At 38.7% G+C, this 23,408-nt stretch overlaps 1 protein-coding gene across 1 annotated transcript; it reads left to right on the top strand.

Annotated features, from left to right (window-relative positions):
* The first annotated feature begins 400 nt into the window (after positions 1-400).
* On the top strand, positions 401-12,777 carry LOC139355273 (TLR adapter interacting with SLC15A4 on the lysosome-like). The gene is made up of 2 exons (XM_011712486.3): positions 401-1,081; positions 2,162-12,777. Exon 2 carries the CDS (start codon positions 2,203-2,205, stop codon positions 3,106-3,108), a length of 906 nt encoding a protein of 301 aa, XP_011710788.1. The 5' UTR covers positions 401-1,081; positions 2,162-2,202; the 3' UTR covers positions 3,109-12,777.
* Positions 12,778-23,408: the final 10,631 nt, after the last annotated feature.

The following is a 23,408-nucleotide window of genomic DNA, read 5'->3' as shown; positions in this document are numbered from 1 at the left end:
AGATGATTGGATAAAGAAAATGTGGTATATACACACAATAGAATACTACCCAGCCATTAAAAAAAGAGTGAAATCAGGCCGGACGCAGTGGCTCACGCCTGTAATCCCAGCACTTTGGGAGGCCGAGGCGGGCGGATCACGAGGTCAGGAGATCGAGACCATCCTGGCTAATCCGGTGAAACCCCGTCTCTACTAAAAACTACAAAAAACTGGCCGGGCGAGGTGGCGGGCGCCTGTAGTCCCAGCTACTCGGGAGGCTGAGGCCGGAGAATGGCGTGAACCCGGGAGGTGGAGCTTGCAGTGAGCTGAGATCCGGCCACTGCACTCCAGCCCGGGCGACAGAGCGAGACTCCGTCTCAAAAAAAAAAAAAAAAAAAAAAAAAGAAAAAAGAAAAAAAAAAAAGAGTGAAATCATGTCTTTTGCATCAGCATGAATGGAGTTTGAGGCCATTATCCTAAGTGAAATAACTCAGAAAGAGAAAACAGAATACCACACGTTCCCATTTACAAGTGGGAGCTAAATGGGTATAAATGAGCATACAGAGGAAAATAATAGACACTGGAGACTACAGAAGGGGGCCAGGTTGGGAGGGGTGTGAGGGTTGAAAAATTACCTGTTGGGTACATTGTTCACTTTTCAGCTGATGCGTATGCTAGAAGCCTAAACTCCACCACTGCACAATATATCCATGTAACAAACCTGCACATGTACCCCATGAATCTATAAATATTTTTTAAAAATTAAAATAACTTTGTATCTACCTTAACGTGTATGAAAAAAAGCTAGTGCTATTAACATTTTCCCATTCTCATTGTCACTGAAAACTTGAATAAACACTTTCAAGATCCTCTTTTGGATCATTACCATACTGTACACGTGATCAATCCACGTCATTTTCTTATTAGTTTGGTTCAGTCCCAGGGTGTGAGTGGAAAGCAGAACAATTTGTGTGGTTAAAGCTTTATTTCTGAAGAGTAAACGAAATATGAAAACTACATGAGCCAAACAGGATTTCTTCTGTGTTTGCACTCTTGGAGTCTCAGAAAAACAAATCTTTAGGTATCCTGATATTTGAAAAAGGTAAGTCTAAAATCTTACATATTTTAGTTCTTTTTTTATTTTCTTCACAGTAGGCTTTAAATATGAATATAAGTGCATTTCTTGGAAACAGTTACAACAAAAGTGTTGTCTTATAAGAGGAAAATTGTATCTTGAATCAAGTCTGCTTTTTTCTTTCATGCTTTTATAGTGCTTATAGAGAAAATTGGAAGTCTAAAGATTGCCAGTTGCACTAAAGAGCCACACAAAAGTCTGCAATAAGTGCTAAGTAAGATTTTAATACAAAAGAAGAGAGGAGAAGAAAGTGAGGAGGAGTTGAGGGAGGGAAAGGGAAAGAAAAAGAAAAAAGATTGGTAATGAAATTGACAAACGTGTTTACATTTACATTATTTTTTAAATTGACAGAGAACATTGTATGCTTTTATTATGTACAACATTTTGGAGTGGTTAAATCTAGCTGATTAACAAATGCATTATCTCACATAGCTCTTACCACAGAAATGATAACTATTCATCTACATTATTCAAAAAGTAAAGTGGCTATATTTATGTTTTCAATCAACAAATTTGCATGAGTCCAAACTATATAAAAATTTCCACATCTTATATATGTTCTAAGGTATAGTAATTCATTTCAATCTGTGACTCAAATGACATTAATTAAAAGGATAGTTAAAACCAATTCCTTGACAGCAACCTTCATTTTAACTAGACTCTTTGAAGATGGAAAATTTATCATTTCTAAATAAACCCTTAGACATAGTTGAATATAATAATTATACATTTGTATGTTTGTACTTCTAACACTTTCATGTGCACCGTATAATATTATACTGACAATAATCCTGTGAAGAGTCATTAAATGATGTGCAGTATCATCATTTAATTGCTGAAAAATTTGAGACCGCAAAATGTTAAATAAATTGGCTTATGTTAAAAGTTCATGGCAGAATGGGGACCCAGGTTTCCTTATTCCTGGTCCTATTTCCTATCCTTTGAGCAACACTACCTCCCTAAATTACTTTTGTTTCACGTAGGAGATAAATCGTTATTTTGACATTTTAAATGTACATTGCCTTAATGAGTTATTTCATATTACAGGAATATACTAGGCACTTACTTTGTAAAACTTGTCTAACAAAATGCTTGGAGAAGCTTTCTTAATTGATCTTCTATACAAAGAACAGAAATATGCAAAATTTTGCAAACCATTTATGTGTAAGAAGACTGAAAAGGAAACTTGGAAAAAGAAGATTTTAGATAGAGAAGAAAATTCACTTTCCTCTGCTGAGATGGAAAATCAAGAAACAGCTAGGAAAGAAAGTGTAACAGAGCAAAATGATGATACAGATCAAATAAAATCTGTGGATGAAACAACCATAGCAAAATGCAAAGGTATACCTCTTCCAGGAAATGTGTCAGTTGCATTGCCCATTTCAAAGAGAGAACAACATGATCAAAGACAACCAGATTTATGTAGATCATGGTTGTGTATGAGTATTTGCCACAATTATCCTGACCTACAGATTGGAGGTGACGACATGAAGAACATATGTGATTCAGACTGCTTTATGGAACACACACATAATGATGTTTTTAATGGTCCCCTTTTATTTTCAGTTGGTATGCCACTGGGTCATTCTCCTGTCATTGGGCCTCTAGAGACATTACCTACCTCAACATTATTGAACGGGGATGAAAGCCAAGAAAAAAGTATGTTGTTTCAAAAACAGCCCCTCTCTAATTCTATGCTTAATACTTATATGGAAAGAAAGGTGGACGAGCTCTACAAACAATTATTGGAAGAAAATCTCACCAGATGCCACTCTATAACCAATCTTATGGCTTCCAATTTGCTAATGAATAATGTAAATTACACCAGCCTTCAAATCTCTCAAGAGCAGAACGTTGAATTATGGAAAGATCAGGAAGCTATCCTACACTCTCTACCACTATGTAATCTCTGTAACAGTTCTCATGGAAAGAGTTCTGAATTCAGTACTCCTAACTTACAAATATCAAACCAGACAGTTAGGGAACTTCTATGACATCTACAGTAGAAACCAAATGTAGGTTGTTTGGACATACTTAAGGGACTGCAATAACAAGAGTTTTCTCTGGCTTATCATGTCACATCTAGCCTTCTTTGAGGTGTGGTTATTATAGTTTTTGAGAAATGATTTGTCCCATGGTACCTCTGAAGTCTTGTAGGAGACAACTATAGTAACTACATTTTTGAGTGCATGTTCTTAAAGTGTTGATATTTTAATTGTTGCCAGATTAAACTCTGTATGTGTTTACCTATTTAATTTTCACTGGCACCCCGAATCAATTACCTCAGTGTCACACAACTTTATTTACAACAAAAATGGGATGAGGAGTGGATTATTGCTCTAAGATACTGAGGACAAGTAGAAGGTATATCAGAGAGGGACATTTATTTCCCCACAAAATTGCATTGATACTGACAATCAAAATAGTCTAGGGGAAATAATGATATGTAGTTATGGATATGGATATGTATATCTGGATATCTATATGTGGATATCTATATATCAAGATTGAGTATGGGGACATATAAAAGGAAATACTTTAAACAAAAGTCAAATTTAAATGATATTTGAAAGAAACATGGAAGGGGGGCTTAAGAAAAAATGGAAAATTCCTAAGTACCATTTGTATTGAAACTTGGTGCTTTGGAACTTACCTGGAACGAGCATTAACTGTTTTATATGACTTATCCCTGGTTGTTTTTAGGGATGGGAGGAAACAAAACATACAGGTAGAGTGAAGAAAGCAGAGTACCACCATTTAGAAATAAAAAGCCTCTCAGCAACTTATTACACAACAGATTATCCTCAATCATGATCCTGGCTTAGAGTGAAAGGCAGCAGTGTATTATGGAAATTTTCAGATCTAAATTAAATACATTGACAAATTATATCTAAAGTAACAGTATAATTTATTGCAGACTTGGAAAAAAGCTTCCACCCTTTTAATAGAAATAGGAAGATGATCGGCATGCACTTGTGTGTTGTAAAATAAAATGGTATTAATTTCTGTTATAGAATTCTTATGATTGTGTTATGCATTAATAAGATTTGTGCATTGACAATCACATATTCCCTTCCAATTTTTTCTTGGGTCTTTGATTAACTCTTGTAGAATGAGTCACCATAATGCCCTAATAGCTTGTTCTTTATGATCACACAATACTTAGTTTATTTTCACCCTCTTCAAATGTATGCGAACTAATAATAAGTACCCCTGATTTGTCTTCTGTTTTTCTCTTTATTGCTCCCTTCCACACAATCCTCTACCATAACTGTCCCAATCAATTTTTATCATTCAGACATTTGATTCTGAAGTGACAATGAGTAAGAGTTTTGGAAAAACTAACTCAGTATCTTTAGATACTGAAAAACAGTTGTATGTATATTGTCTTTTATGCTGTTAAATTTCAGCATTTTAATAGAAGAGTTACTAAAATTATGAAATACAAATGTCAAAATTTACAAAAGTGAATTCAATGTCATGGGACAGTATTACTAGTGTGAATGGTTTTCTTAGGTACAGTAATATGTATTAATACTTTATGAAGCAGTTATATTCATAAAGTGTTGAAATTACATAGTAACATATAAAAAGCCACAGTATTTAGTATTTATTAAATTTATAAATATATTTAATTACACTCTCATATTTAAAATTTCCCCCTCTTTATCTGTGTCATCAAAATATTTATCATCTAAAGATACTCACTTATGGTTAAAATGGTTTAAAAATATAATGCAATTCTTAAGTAAGGAAGGATGATGAATTTGGTGTTATGTTTTATCCTGACCTCATACCTACCGACTTTAGTGCTGGAATGAAATATGCGTATGACGTTGTGATTTATCACAGTTTGGCTTTAAGTAGTCATTCTTCATTCTGTTTTTCACCATGGGTATTATTCATATGACCACAATGTTCCCTTTCAAAACATTTTTTGAAATGTATGGAATAATAAATTTCTTTTTGTCTCACATTTGCAGAAGTTGAAAGTATTAGTTTTGTGCTTCTATGAATATATGAAATGTAAATGATTCATTCGTTGGGGAGGATCATCATGTTTTCTGGTAGGAAAAAAAGTCGAGGAGGTTATGAAAGATGTTGAATACAATGTTGTTCCCTGCTTATATAGAGTTTAATTTACACCCCGTCTTTGGATTTCAGGTCACTATTGTGGGTCCCAAAGTAGATTTGACAACGTCTAAGGTAGTTTTCTGTCAGGAGTGTCCTTTAAACATCACACCTATTTAAAAGATACAGTCTATACTGTACTTCTGGAATTTTCAGGCTCATTTTGTCTCATAGGTTAGTCCTCAAAGGAAGCCAGTCTCCCCGAGGTTATTAAGACTTGATCTGACACTGTGATGCTCCATTCAAGGTTTTAAGCAGAGTTTCTGGGTCTTACTAAAACTTGTTTTTGGAAATGGAGAAACAAAGTAAATAGTTCCTGCTTGAGCGATGGAAGTATGAAATACCATGAATTTATTTTCCTGTTAAAAAATTAAAGAAATATTTTCATAAAAAATTTTACTTTTAAGAGGTAAATGGCTAACTTAGCATTATTACATGATGTATGCGTGGATGAAGGGTGGAGAGGTGACTTGATGTGAATTAGTGTGTAGGATAAACTGGAATAATGTGTAGTTAAAGGAATGATTTTTTCTAGCCAACGAACAAAGAAATCAACAAATTAATATCAACAGATATCCATTAAATCAAATTAAGTGTGGTTTAATGTTTTCATAACTAGTCATTTGCATGGAAATTTAGCCAATCAACTATGTACGTGTGAAAATCCATGAAAAATGAAATAGTAATTCGAAAGCAAAATAGTTATCACAGTGTTAAAATTAAGCTAGGTGTCCTTTTATTCCCCAGGGGCAATTTGGAGCTTTTGCTCCCCAATTACATTGTTATGTTCTTTTCCTCAAGGTCTAGTAAATTTGTGAAAACGGCCTTGTTATTACACATTGGTTCAGTATTTGTTAGGGTATAAATATACACCATAACTTAGAGTTTTATGAAATAGTCTCTAAATAATTACATTTAAGATCATATCTGTAAAGCAATGTGAAACAAATTAAGGTATATTGACTGCAACTTAAAAAATACTGAATCATTGTTATGGGGAGCTGTCTTTGAATTGTTCTGCTATTTCTATTTAAAGCTGAGAAACTTGTAGCTTACGGAATTTCTCAATAGTTCTGATTCTATTTCCCCAAATGAGTGGTGGCAGTTTACTATGAGAAAAATAAATTGTGAAAGACCTTGGTTTTGTCTGAAAGTGACCAAAGTCTTTTCCTGAATATACTATTTATCTTTTTTTTTTTTTTTCTTTTTTTTTTTTTTTGTGGGATGAACTCTCACTGTCTCCCAGGCTGAAGTTAAGTGGTGCGATCTTGGCTCACTGCAACCTCCACTTCCCGGGTTCAAGCAATTCTTGTCTCTCAGTCTCCTGAGTAGCTGGGATTACAGGCACCTGCCACCATGCCTGGCTTTTCTTTTTTCTTTTCTTTTCCTTTCTTTTCTTTCTTTCTTTTTCTTTCCTTTTTTTTTTATTTTTTGGAGAGAAAGGGTTTCATCATGTTGGCCAGGCTGGTCTCGAACTCCTGGCCTCAAGTGATCCACCCGCCTCAGCCTCCCAAAGTGCTGGGATTACAGGCGTTAACCACCACTCCCAGCTATGTATCCTAATAATTGTAAACTGAACCCACTTTTGCTAAATAGATTTTGAATAGAATTGAAAAAGTTTAACAACTCAGGATCCCAGGGACTTGTGTGGGTCTACCTCTTTCATTTAAGTGTTCAGCTTTACTTTAGGGAAGTCATGTAATTGTATAACATCCTTGTAGTCTTCTGCTTAAGAGAAGCTTAGAAATTCATATTATAAGGATTTTAGTGGTATGGGACCGGCTTGTGTCTGTAGCAGATCTCCAAGGCCAGTTGAAAACCAAAAAAGAATTTTCAGATCTTTCTGTCTTTCATGTAGAAATATCTCCAGAGGCTGACTCTCTTTTCGGACTCAGCCCGCCTGCACCCAGGTGAAATAAACAGCCATGTTGCTCACACAAAGCCTGTTTGGTGGTCTCTTCACACGGATGCGCGTGACATTTTGGTGCCGTAACTCGGATCAGGGGACCTCCCTTGGGAGATCAATCCCCTGTCCTCCTGCTCTTTGCTCTGTGAGAAAGATCCACCTATGACCTCTGGTCCTCAGACCCAACAGGCCAAGGAATATCTCACCAATTTTAAATCGGGTAAGCGGCCCCTTTTTTACTGTCTTCTTCAACCTCTCTCACTATCTCTTAACCTCTTTCTCCTTTCAATCTTGGCACCACCCTTGAATCTCTCCCTTCTCTTAATTTCAATTCCTTTCATTTTCTGGTAGAGACAAAGGAGACACGTTATCCGTGGACCCAAAATGCCGGCGCCGGTCACAGACTGGGGAAGACAGCCTTCCCTTGGTGTTTAATCATTGCAGGGACACCTCTCTGATTACTCACCCACGTTTCAGGGTTGTCTGACCACGCTGCAGGGATGCCTGCCTTGGTCCTTCACCCTAAGTGTCAAGTCCCACTTTTCTGGGGGACGGGCAAGCACCCCAACCCCTACCCTCCCTGTCTCTACCCCTTCTCTGCTTTTCTGGGGGAGGGGCAAGCACCCCGACCCCTTCTCTCCCTGTTTCTACCCCTTCTTGCTTTTCTGGGGGAGGGACAAGCACCCCAACCCCTTCTCTCCCTGTTTCTACCCCTTCTCTGCTTTTCTGGGGGAGGGGCAAGAACCCCGACCTCTTATTTTTGTGCCCCCTCTTATTTTTGCACCCTGACCTCTTATTTTTGTGCCCCAATACCTTAGTTCCACACCCCGACCCCTTTCCCGCTTTTCTGGAGGACAAGAACCCCTGAACTCCTTCTCTCTGTGTCTCTACTCTCTCTTTTATCTGGGCTTGCCTCCTTCACCATGGGCAACCTTCCACCCTCCATTCTTCCTTGTTCTCCGTAACCTGTGTTCTCAAGAACTTAAAACCTCTTCAACTCACACCTGATCTAAAACCTAAATACCTTATTTTCTTCTACAATGCTGCTTAACCCCAATACAAACTTGACAGTAGTTCCAAATAGCCAGAAAATGGCACTTTTGATTTTTCCATCCTACAAGATCTAAATAATTCTTGTCATAAAATGGGCAAACGGTCTGAGATGCCTGACGTCCAGGCATTCTTTTACACATTGGTCCCTCCCTAGTATCTGTTCCCAATGCAACTCATCCCAAATCTTCCTTTTTTCCCTCCTGCCTGTCCCCTCAGTCCCAACCCCAAGCGTCGCTGAGTCTTTCTAATCTTCCTTTTCTACAGACCCATCCGACCTCTCCCCTCCTCGCCAGGCTGAGCTAGGTCCCAATTTTTCCTCAGCCTCCGCTCCCCCACCCTGTAATCCTTTTATCACCTCCCCTCCTCACACCTGGTCTGGCTTAGTTTTTGGCTTACAGTTTCCTTCCACGACTAACCGTCCCCCACCTGCCCAGAAATTTCCTCTTAAAAAAGTGGCTAGAGCGAAATGCATAGTCAAGGTTAATGTTCCTTTTTCTTTATCCGACCTCTTCCAAATCAGTTAGCATTTAGGCTCTTTTTCATCAAATATAAAAAACCCAGCCCAGTTCATGGCCCGTTTAGCAGTAACCCTCAGACGCTTTTCAGCCCTAGACCCTGAAAGGTCAGAAGGCTGCCTTATTCTTAATATGCATTTTATTTTATTACCCAATCTGCTCCTGACATTAAATAAAACTCCAAAAGTTAAATTCCGGCCCTCAAACCCCACAACAGGACTTAATGAACCTTGTCTTTAAGGTGTACAATAATAGAGGCAGCCAAGTAGCAACTTATTTCTGAGTTGCAATTCCTTGCCTCCACTGTGAGACAAACCTCAGCCACATCTCCAGCACACAACTCCAAACGCCTGAACCGCAGCTGCCAGAGGTTCCTCTAGAACCTCCTCCCCCAGGAGCTTGCTGCAAGTGCCGGAAAGCTGGCCACTGGGCCAAGGAATGCCCGCAGCCCGGGATGCCTCCTAAGCTGTGTCCCATCTGAGCGGGACCCCACTGGAAATCGGACTGTCCAACTTGCCAGGCAGCCACTCCCAGAGCCCCTGGATCTCTGGCCCAAGGCTCTCTGACTGACTCCTTCCCAGATCTTCTCGGCTTAGCGGCTGAAGACTGACGCTGCCCCATCGCCTCAGAAGCCTCCTGGACCATCACAGATGCTTTGGGTAACTCTTACAGTGGAGGGTAAGTCCGTCCCCTTCTTAATCAATACGGAGGCTACTCACTCCACATTACCTTCTTTTCAAGGTCCTGTTTCCCTTGCCTCCAAAACTGTTGTGGGTGTTGGCGGCCAGGCTTCTAAACCTCTTAAAACTCCCCAACTCTGGTGCCAACTTGGACAACATTCTTTTATGCACTCCTTTTTAGTTATCCCCACCTGCCCAGTTCCCTTATTAGGCTGAGACATTTTAACTAAATTATCTGCTTCCCTGACTATTCCTAGGCTACAGCCACACCTCATTGCTGCCTTTTCCCCCAGTTCAAAGCCACTTTCACATCCTCCCCTCGTATCCCCCCACCTTAACCCACAAGTATAAGATATTTCTACTCCCTCCTTGGCAACTGATCATGTACCCTTTACCATCTCATTAAACCCTATCACCCTTACCCCACTCAATGCCAATATCCCATCCTGCAGCACGCTTTAAAAGGATTAAAGCCTGTTATCACTTGCCTGCTACAACATGACCTTTTAAAGCCTGTAAACTCCTCTTACAATTCCCCCATTTTACCTGTCCTAAAACCAGACAAGCCTTACAGATTAATTCAAGATCTCTACGTCTTATCAACCAAATTGTCTTTCCTCTGCATCTCAAACATACTTTCTTTACTATTTCTTTACACCCTTCATCCCAGCCTCTCTTCGCTTTTACTTGGACTGACCCTAACACCCATCAGGCTCAGCAAATTATCTAGGCTGTACTGCTGCGAGGCCTCACAGACAGCCCCCATTACTTCAGTCAAGCCCAAATTTCTTCCTCATCTGTTATCTATCTCGGCATAATTCTCTTCTTTTTTTTTTTTTTTTTGAGACGGAGTCTCGCTTTGTCACCCAGGCTGGAGTGCAGTGGCACAATCAATCTCGGCTCACTGCAAGTTCCGCCTCCTGGGTTTATGCCATTCTCCCGCCTCAGCCTCCCAAGTAGCTGGGACTACAGACGCCCGCCACCTCGCCCGGCTAGTTTTTTGTATTTTTTAGTAGAGACGGGGTTTCACCGTGTTAGCCAGGATGGTCTCGATCTTCTGACCTTGTGATCCGCCCGTCTCGGCCTCCCAAAGTGCTGGGATTACAGGCTTGAGCCACCGCGCCCGGCCCATAATTCTCATAAATACACACTTACTCTCCCTGCTGATTGTGTCTGGCTAATCTCCCAAACCCCAATCCCTTCTACAAAACAACAACTCCTTTCCTTCCTAGGCATGGTTAGTGCGGACAGAATTCTTACACAAGAGCCAGGACCGTGTACTGTAGCCTTTCTGTCCAAACAACTTGACCTTACCATTTTAGCCTAGCCCTCATGTCTGCGTGCAGTGGCTGCCACTACTTTAATACTATTAGAGGCCCTAAAAATCACAAACTATGCTCAACTCTCTACAGTTCTCATAACTTCCAAAATCTATTTTCTCCTCCCAAACAGCGCTCAGGGCAATGCTTATGCTGATAAGTTACCTAAAAAAGCAGCTAGCTTCCAACTTCTATTCCTCAGGGCCGTTTTCCTCCTTCATATTGGCCACTCCCACCTACTCCCCTCGCTGAAACTTCCACCTATCAATCTCTTCCCACACAAGGCAAATGGTTCTTAGACCAAGGAAAATATCTCCTTCCAGTCTCACAGGCCCATTCTATTCTGTCGTCATTTCATAACCTCTTCCATGTAGGTTACAAGCCGCAAGCCTGTCTCTCAGAATCTCTCATTTCCTTTCCATCATGGAAATCTATCCTCAAGGAGATCACTTCTCAGTGTTCCATCTGCTATTCTACTACCCCTCAGGGATTGTTCAGGCCCCCTCCCTTTCCTACACATCAAGCTTGAGGATTTGCCCCTGCCCAGGACTGGCAAATTGACTTTACTCACATGCCCCGAGTGAGAAAACTAAAATACCTCTTAGTCTAGATAGACACTTTCACTGGATAAGTAGAGGCCTTTCCCACAGGGTCTGAGAAGGCCACTATGGTCATTTCTTCCCTTCTGTCAGACATAATTCCTTGATTTGGCCAGTTTCGCCTCACACAGGGTCTCTTCTTCCACTGTGGATCCTCTACCTACATGTGTCTACCTGCTAATTGGACAGGCACATGCACACTAGTTTTCCTTACTCCCAAAATTCAATTTGCAAATGGGACCAAAGAGCTCCCTGTTCCCCTCATGACACCGACATGACAAAAAAGAGTTATTCCACTAATTCCCTTGCTGGTCAGTTTAGGACTTTCTGCCTCCACTATTGCTCTTGGTATTAGAATAGCAGGCATTTTAACCTCTGTCATGACCTTCCGTAGCCTGTCTAATGACTTCTCTGCTACCATTGTTATACCCAGACCGTTTATTCCCCGAAGAAGACCACCAGAGTCCAGAGTCAAAGCTAAGCAGCAAGGATCTTTATTACAGGTTCGAACCTGGAACTCTCCCTCGCTCGTGAAACGAGACGGGCAGAAGAGCTCCCCCACTGAGCTCCGAGCAGTGTTATATAGTCTAAGAAAAGTGGGCATAGAGTTATTATACAAATCAGATATATGATTGGCTAGTGTTTGAACAAGGCGATTTGGCTAACTATGATTGGTTCCCGCCATTTCTGATATTTTGGTTCAAACTTTGAGGCGGGAGAGCAGGTTTATGGCAGCAAGAGTTTATCTTACTTAAACACATCTTGTGACCTTGCCTCAGAACTTACAAAATCTCTGGTATGTGCAAAACAAAATCTCTGGTACGTGCAGAAAACCAGGTACTCACAGAACTTACGAAATCTCTGGTATGTGCAAAGATTAGAGAGCAGAACAAGGGTGTAGCGGGTGGGGGGCGGGTACACATCTATCTTTGTGTCCTTTCACCATCACAGACATATCGCAAACTTTATCAGTCTTTTATCTGCCCAAGTTGACTCTTTAGCTGCAGTTGTCCTCCAAAACCGCCGAGGCCTTGACTTACTCACTGCTGAAAAAGGAGGACTCTGTATATTCTTAAATGAAGAGTATTGTTTTTACCTAAATCAATCTGGCCTGGTATATGACAACATAAAAAACTCAAGGATAGAGCCCAAAAACTTGCCAACCAAGCAAGTAATTACACTGAATCTCCTTGGGCACGCTCTAATTGGACGTCCTGGGCCCTCCCAATTCTTAGTCCTTTAATACCCGTTTTTCTCCTTGTTTTATTCGGACCTTGTATCTTCCGTTTAGTTTCTCAATTCATCCAAAACCGTATCCAGGCCATCTCCAATCATTCTATACGACAAATGTTTCTTCTAACGACCCCACAATATCACCCCTTACCACAAAATCTTCCTTCAGCTTAATCTCTCCCACTGTAGGTTCCCATGCCGCCCCTAATCCCGCTTGAAGCAGCCCTGAGAAACACCGCCCATTCTCTCTCCGTACCACCCCCAAAAAATTTTTGCCGCCCCAATACTTCACACTATTTTGTTTTATTTTTCTTATTAATATAAGAAGGCAGGAATATCAGGCCTCTGAGCCCAAGCCAAGCCAACGCATCCCCTGTGACTTGGATGTATACGCCCAGATGGCCTGAAGTAACTGAAGAATCACAAAAGAAGTGCAAACGCCCTGCCTCGCCTTAACCGATGACATTCCACCACAAAAGAAGTGAAAATGGCCGGTCTTTGCCTTAAGCAATGATATTATCTTGTGAAATTCCTTTTCCTGGCTCATCCTGGCTCAAAAAGCTCCCCCACTGAGCACCTTGTAACCCCCACTCCTGCCCGCCAGAGAACAACCCCCCTTTGACTGTAATTTTCCTTTACCTACCCAAATCCTATAAAACGGCCCCACCCTTATCTCCCTTCGCTGACTCTCTTTTCGGACTCAGCCCGCCTGCACCCAGGTGAAATAAACAGCCATGTTGCTCACAAAAAAAAAAAAAAAAAAAAAAAAATTATTCAGAACACTCCATGTATTAAGAAAAATTGATTGGCTCTTCATGTATTAAACAAATATTTACTGAGCACTGTGATAGGTAATAGGAATAAATGGCGAACAAAAATGATGCAATTCCTGTTTTTCACTGAGCTTATAGTATAGATGATGTAAAAGCAGAGAGCAATAGTAAATCATCACAATCCAACATTAGGGATATGAGAAGTACAAGCATGCAGCTCTAGATCATTCCACACTGGTAGTTCTGTCTGCTTGTTCTGTTCATAATCTAGTCTGAATCTTGTATCCGGGACTATTTTGTTGGTGTAGACCAGTGTGGCTCTAATGGCCATTAAACAAGTTGAACTCTTTCCATAGCAGCTGATATGAAGCTGCTGCCCCAACCCTCCAAATCCTCCCATCATGAGAATCTTGGCAACTCAGGCTTCTCCCTCTGAACCTTTGTATCTTCTCATGATCCAGCATCTACACAGGCAAACATGGAGCCTCTAGTACTCAGCTCCAATACTACCTGCGGTACTTCCTGTCCCTATGAGTTGTTAAATATTTTGAGTCTCATTTCTGCTTGTATGTAGTTCATTATTGAGATACCCATTTCAAAATCCTGCTCAATATCACTAGTATCCCTAGGCTTGGGCCTCACTTTTTTCATACAGTTTCTAAGTAAATGAAGACCTATTCCGGAACCTCAAACTTTGACTGGCTTTCCTCACTTTTACTCACCTTTCTTGATTCTCTTTTGCTTTGTTTTCAATCTTTATTGCTGTGTGCTTCTTTAAGGCCACTTGCTTCTTGATATACTGTACAAATGCAGGTTGACATGGAATTATTTATTGCCTGACACCTGTTGACCAAATTGAGAAACTAAGTGATCTGAGAGGACCACATTTTGGATACTGGATATTGATTATCCTGAGCATTTATTCCTGATTTATATATCATCTAAAACTTAAAAGCTACTGATAGTGCATTGTGCTTCATAAAAGAAGGTATTTCTGTTTCAAACACTTATACTTTAAGGCTCAACTATAAAAAGTGTCCATGCCCTGAAAAAACCTGTCTATGTGAAGTTTTCTAAATGAGCTTTGCCCATGAACTGACAATATTATTACCTATTAAATGCCTGTCTGTTTAGCAGGGAGTGTGCTGCTATTATTCATTGTCATTCAGTGATAATAATAGTTACCATTTGGAATATCTATTATGTGGTACGCACTCTACTAGGAGCTTTATTCACATTATCTCAATTATTTCAACAACCTTATTATATATATATTTTTTTTGAGGCGGAGTCTCGCTCTGTCGCCCAGGCTGGAGTGCAGTGGCGTGATCTCGGCTCACTGCAAGCTCCGCCTCCCGGTTCCCGCCATTCTCCTGCCTCAGCCTCCCGAGTAGCTGGGACTACAGGCGCCGCCACCATGCCTGGCTAATTTTTTTTTGTATTTTTAGTGGAGACGGGGTTTCATTGTGTTAGCCAGGATGGTCTCGATCTCCTGACCTCGTGATCCGCCCGTCTCGGCCTCCCAAAGTGCTGGGATTACAGGCTTGAGCCACCGCGCACGGCCAACCTTATTATATTATTACCCCTATTTTAGACAGGAGGAAATTAAAATTGAGAAAAGTTAAAAATTTGTCCAAGATTATGCAGCTCATCAGAATCAGTATTCAAATGAAGATATTTTGACATCAGAACCTCTGCTGTTAACTAGGGTTGCCAGATCTATCAAACAAAAATACAGGATACTCGGTTAAATTTGAATTTCAGATAATCAACAAATTACATTTTAGTGTAAAGTATGTCCTCAGGCAATATTTGGGACACACTAATACTAAAACATTATTTCATTATTAATCTGAAGTCCAAACTTAACTGGGCATCCTCGTAACCCTACCTTAAAAACTACCCTATACTTTTCCCGGGGTTATTTAAAAAAACAAAACAAAACAAAACAAAACAAAAAAACAGAGAGAATGTGGAAGATAGAAAGGGAGTAGTTGAGCAGAACCTGAAGGCAGTTGGTAGAGAATTGACGGATCCAATGAAGGAGGAAAAGACCAATAATTCTGGAGACTATAAATACAAGGTACCATTTTATAGAGTCATTACCTTGAAGGAGAGCTGGGGAGAAAGATTTGTCTTCTAGGGACTCTGTTACCTACTAGAGATTTTTTTTTTTTTCCTGTGTTAGGTGTGTGGAGACATCCCTGTTTCAATCCTGTTAAACAAGTGAATCATGTAATGAAACAGGTGGAAAGAGGGCTGGAAAGAGCAAAGAATGCGTAATGGGAATATTTATGTTTTAATAATGTTCCAATTCAGCACTCACTAACTGCCTGACAAGACACACTGTTTCTCCCAGTCTCAATCTCCTCATCTGGAAAATGAGGATAGCAACACTTGCCCCAACCATATCACAGGAATTTTATGAAAATCAAAGGGAGGTGAGAAGACTTGGTAAGTGCTAAAACATTCTACTAATATAAATCCTTTTGATAAACATCAGCACAATTCTAACAAATTAATTAATCATCATGTTCAAGATTGGGATGGGGGAAATATTTCTTTTTGCCAACCTAAAAAACACTTTGAATAAATCCCTTCTGATTACTTAATAGGACCATCTGAAAGTAAAATAAGAGATGAGAGTCCACACAAGTTGCTACTGTTTACTGCTGGGAGTAACAGACTTGTGTGTTCTACAGGAATATATGAAGAGAAAGATTTCTCTGGTTGTTTCCAAATGTTTGAGAAACTTCATAGCATTTTGATTTCAAGTAACATTTCTGAAAATAAATATTTCTGATAAAGCAGGAAATTTAAGCTGGATGATTTCTAATGAGAAATCATATTGTAAACACTGGATGAGAGAAACATAAACTTTTAAGTTTAATTCACAGTACTTTCTATTACATTAAAGTGTAGAGAGACTGGTACAAACCTTTGTGGAAGAGTTATGGTAGGTTTCAGCAGCAAAGTCTATAGCTATAGAAGTTTATTTTTCTAAGTGAATGTAATATTGGCAAAGATTAGGATATCACCTAAAAGAGAGAACTGACTCCATACTGTCAAGGAAGTATGACAGCAGGATTGTATAATTGATAAAATTTGACTTCTAGCTTCCCCATCCTAGATCCTTTACCTAATAATAATAATAATAATAGTAATAAAGTTATAAATAACAGAGACTTTATCATTGCAACAGATAATTCACTACCTTATAAGGATAATTCGCTCACCTTATAACGTGAGGACAAAATGGATAGTGTAAGTCAAGAGTCTCATATGATGTTTGATTCCCCTTAAAGACTCAATAAATTGTCAGTGTCATTGTTATTTTTATTATATTTATCATTATTCCCATATTATATATGAAGAAATTGAGATGTGTTCCATCTTGAGACTTGAGCTACTCAATAATTCAGTTTTTCCATAATCAAAAGCTCATGCCCAGATAAAAGTCATTTCTAATTGAGTGTGACTATGTCAATGTTCTTTCTCCCAGAAGGGTCTGCCTTATAAACCTAAATTCTCCATGTGTAACAACAGGTTCTGTTCTCTGAAAAGGGCATTCAGGCTTCAGCTAGCAATGGTACGGGATGAGAATTTGAGTCTCCCATGCTAGTTTCTCAAAATTCCACTACCTGTATAACTCTGAACTTTCTTAGGTCTTAAATCAGTCCTATGGGGGTAACAGTGTTAGTACCATTCATTAGGCACTTTATGACTTGAGACTCAGGAGGATGGGGGTAGAGGGTATGAAAGCAATAGCAAAAGATCTAATAGAGGCCAAATAAAGGAAGTATTTATCGTGAAGATCTTTGGAAGATCTTTGTTTTCTAATCGTAGATACTTCAGAGTTCTAGGACATCATAGATATAAAGTCCCATATTCTAGACTAAATTTATTCTTAAAAATCCAGGAAACTAAATCTCTGTTTTCTTTCTGTCTTTCTGTCATACACACACACACACACACACACACACACACACACGAAGTAGCCCACTACATAAAACAGGCATTGGAAGAGGAAGAGTTGCTCAGATTGAAAGAGGGAGAATAAAGATTCTGCTCCCTCTTACCATATTCAGGTAGCCATTGAGGGGAATCCTTAAATAACAGTTTGAATATTATTGGTCTAATACAACATTCTTATAGATGAAAAAGAAAAAATCCCCAAGGAGAGGGAATGAAATTTCCCAAGTAGTTAGTGAGTGACCAAACTGGCATTGGTGCCTATGTCTTCTGATTCCCAGTCTAGTTTTCTTTTTGCTTTTTAAATTGAAGTGCCAGGCATTTATATGCTAGCAACGTGATGATTTCATAGAGCTATACTGCTTCTTTATCATTTTGAGAACAGAATATCACCGTCATCATTAACGTCATTATTAGCATCATCACCAGCAGCTGTAAGAAAGTTTATCCTGTGGCATGCATGCCAAAAATGTTTGCAGGCTTCTGTCTAGTGGCAGAACTTGCTTCCAAATGGTGCCATAAACTGCTGCTCCAGGCCTCCAAGCACCACAGGGACCAGTTGTCACATAATCACTGGCAGTCACTCATCATTTCGCATCTCCCATCCCATCCATTATTCTTAATGGATCCGTAGATCCATTAAGAATAAATGTTGAGGTATTTTATATGATGTGATTATTATGTTTTCCATGCCTATATCAAAGCATCTCATGTACACCGTAATTATATACATCTACTAAGTATCCAAAAAATTAAAATTAAAAAAATAAAAGAATAAATGTTGTTACACTCTGTGTTTTGTAAATGTATTCTATTTGGGGAGGGGAGAATTTTTTTTTCAGAGAAATAATAACATTGGATGTGATCATTTTCCCGTTGTTTTAATTTTACTGACTGAGCAGTGGTGATGAAATAATCAAAATGAGCAATAAAGAGTTCATACAACGAATGGAAAGACTACTGAAACGCAGTGACTACAGAATCTCCCTAAGAGGAAAGAAAAGCTATTAAAAATGAATCTGACGGCCATTATTTGTTTGAATAAACAGTTAAACATTTTCTCTCTTCTCTCTTGCCACTTCAGATCATTAAAACTGCTCTTTAATATATAAATATATATCAGACATCCATTTCAGCAATGCTAACATCCAAACAAAGAATAACAAAATAAATCTCATTACCTATCACATTTAGTAATCTAGATGTTCCAGACTGTGAGAACTGATAGCTGACTGATACAGAGCAGTGGCTGAACTAGTCAGTGTGAAGAACCCTAAACAAATACAAATCACAGGAAGGGCTAGAAATTTTTATATGGTCTACAGAAAAATAACATGTTTATAGAGTGGTAGATTTCTTGCAGCTCATTTCTCAACATGGGATCTACTTCAGAAACACATGAGAAACTACTCTGAGATAAACTTTATTGGCCTTATCCCTGATCTACTAAACTTGACTTTGAGGTTTGGACTTGGAAAAGTTATCTGGTTTCTAATACAGAAATTTGGTGAAGAACTTCTGACCTAGATCAACTCCTTCACTGTAAAGATAAGGACATTTAGAGGAAGAAAGAGTAAATGACTTGCTGAAGGTAACTTATTTTTTTTTTTTCCTTTTTACCTGTATCCATGAACAATGAATGTTGGAGCATGAGGGAAGTAAGTGGTACAGGAGGGTTCCCCTATTGGAGGGAGTTGCATATTCTAAACGGGAAGATAAGATTAGGAAACATTAAACAGGTAGAAAATAATTCAAGACAATTAATTCTTTTCCTGAAGAGGTTGGATGCCTAGGTGAGGAACTGGGAGACCCAATATTGAAGGACGTAGATGGATACAGGGTCATCCACCCTTGCTTTGCAGAATCTTACATACAGAATTATGGGAAAGATTAGACTCTGTTGAAGTGTAATGTGACTTGAAAATGCAGGTGTGGTTTTTGTGCTTTTTTTAAAAAAAATGTATTTTAGGTGCAGGAGTACATGTGCAGGTTTGTTATGTAGGTAAACTGTGTGTCATGGAAATTTGTTATACAGATAGTTTCATCACTAGGGTAATAAATGTAATAACCAATAGGTATTTTTTTGTGATCCTCTCTCTCCTCCCACCCTCCACCCTCAAGTGGGCCCCAGTATCTGCTGTTTCTCCCCTGGTATCCATGTGTCCTCATTGTTTAGCTCCCACTTATAAGTCAGAACATGCACTATTGGTTTTTTGTTCCTGTATTAGTTTGCTTAGGATCATGACCTCCAGCTCTATCCATATTGCTGCCAAGGAAATGATCTCATTCTTTTTCATGGCTGCATAGTATTCACTAGTGTATATGTATCACATTTTCTTAATCTAGTCCACTGTTGATGGACATTGGGGCTGATTTTATGTCTTTGTTATTGTGGAGAGTCATGCACACATACACGTGCTTGTGTCTATGATAGAATCATTTATATTCCTTTGGTTATATACCCAGTAATGAGATTGCTGGGTTGGAAGGTAGTTCTGTTTGTAGCTCTTTGGAGAATTGCCACACTGATTTCCACAATGGTAGAATTAATTTACACTTCCACCAACAAAATAAGCGTTCCCTTTTCTCCACAACCTCGCCAACATCTCTTGTTTTTTGACTTTTTAATAATAGTCGTTCTGACCTGTGTGAGATGGTATCTCATTGTGGCTTTGATTCGTATTTCTCTAATGATTAGTGATATGGAGTAATTTTTCATATGTTTGTTGGCGGCATGTATGTTTTCTTTTCAAAAGTGTCTGGTAATGTCCTTTGCCCACTTGTTAATGGGGTGGTTTGGGGGTTTTTGGTAAATTTGTATAAGTTCCTTATAGTTTCTGGATATTAGACCTTTGTCGATTGCACAGTCTGCAAATATTTTCTGCCACTGTGTAGGTTGTTTGTTTATGCTCTTGATAGTTTCTTTTGCTGTGCAGAAGCTCTTTAATTAAATTACATTTGTCAATTTTTGTTTTGTTGCAATTGCTTTGGTGTCTTCATCATGAAATCTTTGCCAGGTCCTATATCCAGATTGATATTTCCTAGGTTATCTCCCAGGATTTTTACAATTTTAGGTTCTACATTTAAGTCTTCAATCCATCTTGCATTGATTGTTGTATGTGGTGTAAGGTAGGGGTCTAGTTTCAATCTTCTGCATATGGCTAGCCAATTATCCCAGCACCATTTATTGAATGGGGAGTCCTTTGCTCTTACAATTTTTCACACGTAGAATAAATATTAAAAGTACCCTATGAAAAGTCTATAAAAGGCTTAACCTGAGCAAGCAAGCCATTTTCTGGCTTCATCTTTAGCATTCATTACACACAATGCAAAAACCTTTGGATGATCCCCCCAAAATCTCATACTTAATACCCTTAAAACATATGAGACAAGTAATGTACCTAATTGTAATGGATGTGATCCAAAATGGTGCAAGACTTGTTAAAGAAGCATAATGGAAGAGAAATAAAACTATGTGCTGTTTTTCTATGAGTAAAGCAGTGTTGTCTTCCTTTAGGAAGAAGTGTCTAGTGCAGAAGAGAAAGAAAAGGATGTTGGAGTCTCATGTGTGGAAAGAACAACTAATTACAGGAATAGCTCCTCAGCTGGAAGGGACAGAAGAACATAGTTCTAAGGAACAGGTACAGAAGCCAGAAAGAAGGCTTTTCTGAGAGAATTTTACAAAGTAATCAAGAAAATAAAGATAAAGTTCTGAATAATTATTTTAGATTTCCTGCTCTCCATTTAAACTTAGACTGATTTGGACCAGTTAGCTTTTTAAGGTTTCTTTTTCAGCTCTATTATTATCAAGGGAGGCAGTAGAGAAAAAAGAACACCAGATGTGAGGTCAGATTAATCAGGCTTACACTATAGATTGCCTATTATCAGAGCTTTTGGGAGTCACTGCCTCATCTGTAAAATCAGGTTAGTACTTTTGCTACTTATACCTCAAATGAATACTGTGAAAATTATATATGTATATATATTTATAAATATATACTCTGCATATAAAAATATATAATATGTATATATACTCTGCATATATAATATGTATATATAATGTGTTTGGAGATGCTTTGTAAACCAACAGTAAAGTCTGTACAAATGTTAAAATATTATTCATGCAGTTTTTCTAACTTTCTTTCCCTCCTGCAAATTCCAAAGGTTCTTAAGTTTCTTGTGACTCATTCGAGAGATTGAAGTAAATATAATGGTAGTAACAATAGTAATGATAATAATAATAATGTAACATTTATTGAGTGCTTATTATGTGTCAAGCAACATTTGTAGGTGATTTACCAAAAATAACTAATTTAATCTATGTGATGGAAAATTATATTTGAGGTTACAATTTTCTTTGTACACCAGAAAACAGATTCTAGGTTGTTGTCTTAGTCTTCTGGGGCTCCTATAATAAAATAACATAGATGGATGGCTTAAACAACAGACACGTATTTTCTCACAGTTGTGGAGGCGAGAAGCCCAAGATCAAGGTGGGAGATTCCGTTCTTGGCAAGCCCTCTTCCTAGCTTTCAGACAGCCACCTTCTCATTGTATCTTCATGTGGTGGAGAGAGCTCTGGTCACCTTCTCTTCTTATAAGGATACTAATCACATCATGAGGACCCTACCCACCTGATCTCATCTAACTCTAATTACCTCCCGAAAGTTCTGCTTCTGAATATATCATATTATTGGGTATAATTATAACATATAAATTTAGAGGAGATACACTCAGTCCTTAGCAGCTGGAAATGAAGATGTTAGGTTATGCTATAGTACTGACTAACTTCCAGAGATGTTGTTACTGAAGACACCCCCAAATATGCTAATCTTCATCAAGCATCCTATTTTCTCATGAGAGTCTCCTATCTTCCAGAGGGTTTATGCAAACACTCTTACCATAATTGCTCTTTCACTTCTAGTCCATTGATGCCTCCGACTTTTTCCTTTATGGTAGCCTCCTTCTATTTTCACTTTCCTCCTCATCTATTTCAGATTTCATGAACCATTTATTTCAATAACTATCTTGACAAACAGGCACTACTTGTGAAAAGGTGGTTTGTTGTATTGGTTTTCTCCTAAATTCCTTTATAACCCGCTGCTTTTGTGTAAGACAGGGAAAGATAAGGGTACTTGATCTGTGTTTAATGTGTGTCTTAGCCTCTACACTATGACTGTCGTGTTTCCTGTTACAACTTCCAGGCCCAGCACGGTGTCTGTTACATATTTATCAAAGGAATAAATAAATTATTCAGACCAGAATGAAGACCAGCTTATAGGCATTCGAGATAGATTTTGGATCATTGAAACAAATATTTTAACATTTAGAACAGTCCAAAATAGAATGGGCTGCATTGTGAATTCTGAATTTTTATGTCACTGAAGATATTCAGGGAGGGCGCAGGTACAGTTAAGGAGAGTGCATGAGACAAGGTGTTTTATGAAATCTTATCCAATCCTGGATTCTGTTATCTGGAAATAAAACTTGCATAAGGGATTGGAAGTTCATTCATGAAAGAAGAAAATATGAGTAGTTTTTGATTATACATTTAAATTTAATAGTAAATTTTTAAAATTTGTTCTATTGTATTAATATAATTTATACAGGAATTGTGACTTTCATAAGCCGTTTATTCAAGTGTTCCAAAAGTCATTATTTTTCTACAACCAAACTTAATTTCACCCTTGAGTTTTGAGTCCACCTAGTGGCTGAAATTTGGTATTAATCAATTCTGGGTAAGCTCAAGTAACTTTAAGGTTTCTCAGTTATTTTTGGGTTCAAATTCAGTCTAACAAGAGCTTGTCCTCACCTCATCCTCTTTCCCCAGTGTGGCATATACATTTCCAGCTGCTCAAATAGTATCATGGCATCTGCAAGGAGGCACTTAGTCATTAATGTCTGTCTGTACTGGCATCCGCTAAAGCATGGAAATCCATCTCTCTTTAGCTAATGTTTCCCCTATGTTAGAATCTGCATAGATGGCTTCAATTACATATTTTATTTGCCCAAACTACACTTCACCTAATCCCCCACCCTCTGCAGTATTTACTTCTCAAAATCAAAATCACAACCCGTCAGGATTTCTCTCTTTTTCCCTCCCTCCTTCTCCC

Source organism: Macaca nemestrina, chromosome X (genome assembly GCF_043159975.1).
Source record: "Macaca nemestrina isolate mMacNem1 chromosome X, mMacNem.hap1, whole genome shotgun sequence".
In the NCBI taxonomy this organism is placed as follows: domain Eukaryota; kingdom Metazoa; phylum Chordata; class Mammalia; order Primates; family Cercopithecidae; genus Macaca; species Macaca nemestrina.
This window is presented reverse-complemented; position numbering and strand designations above follow the sequence as displayed.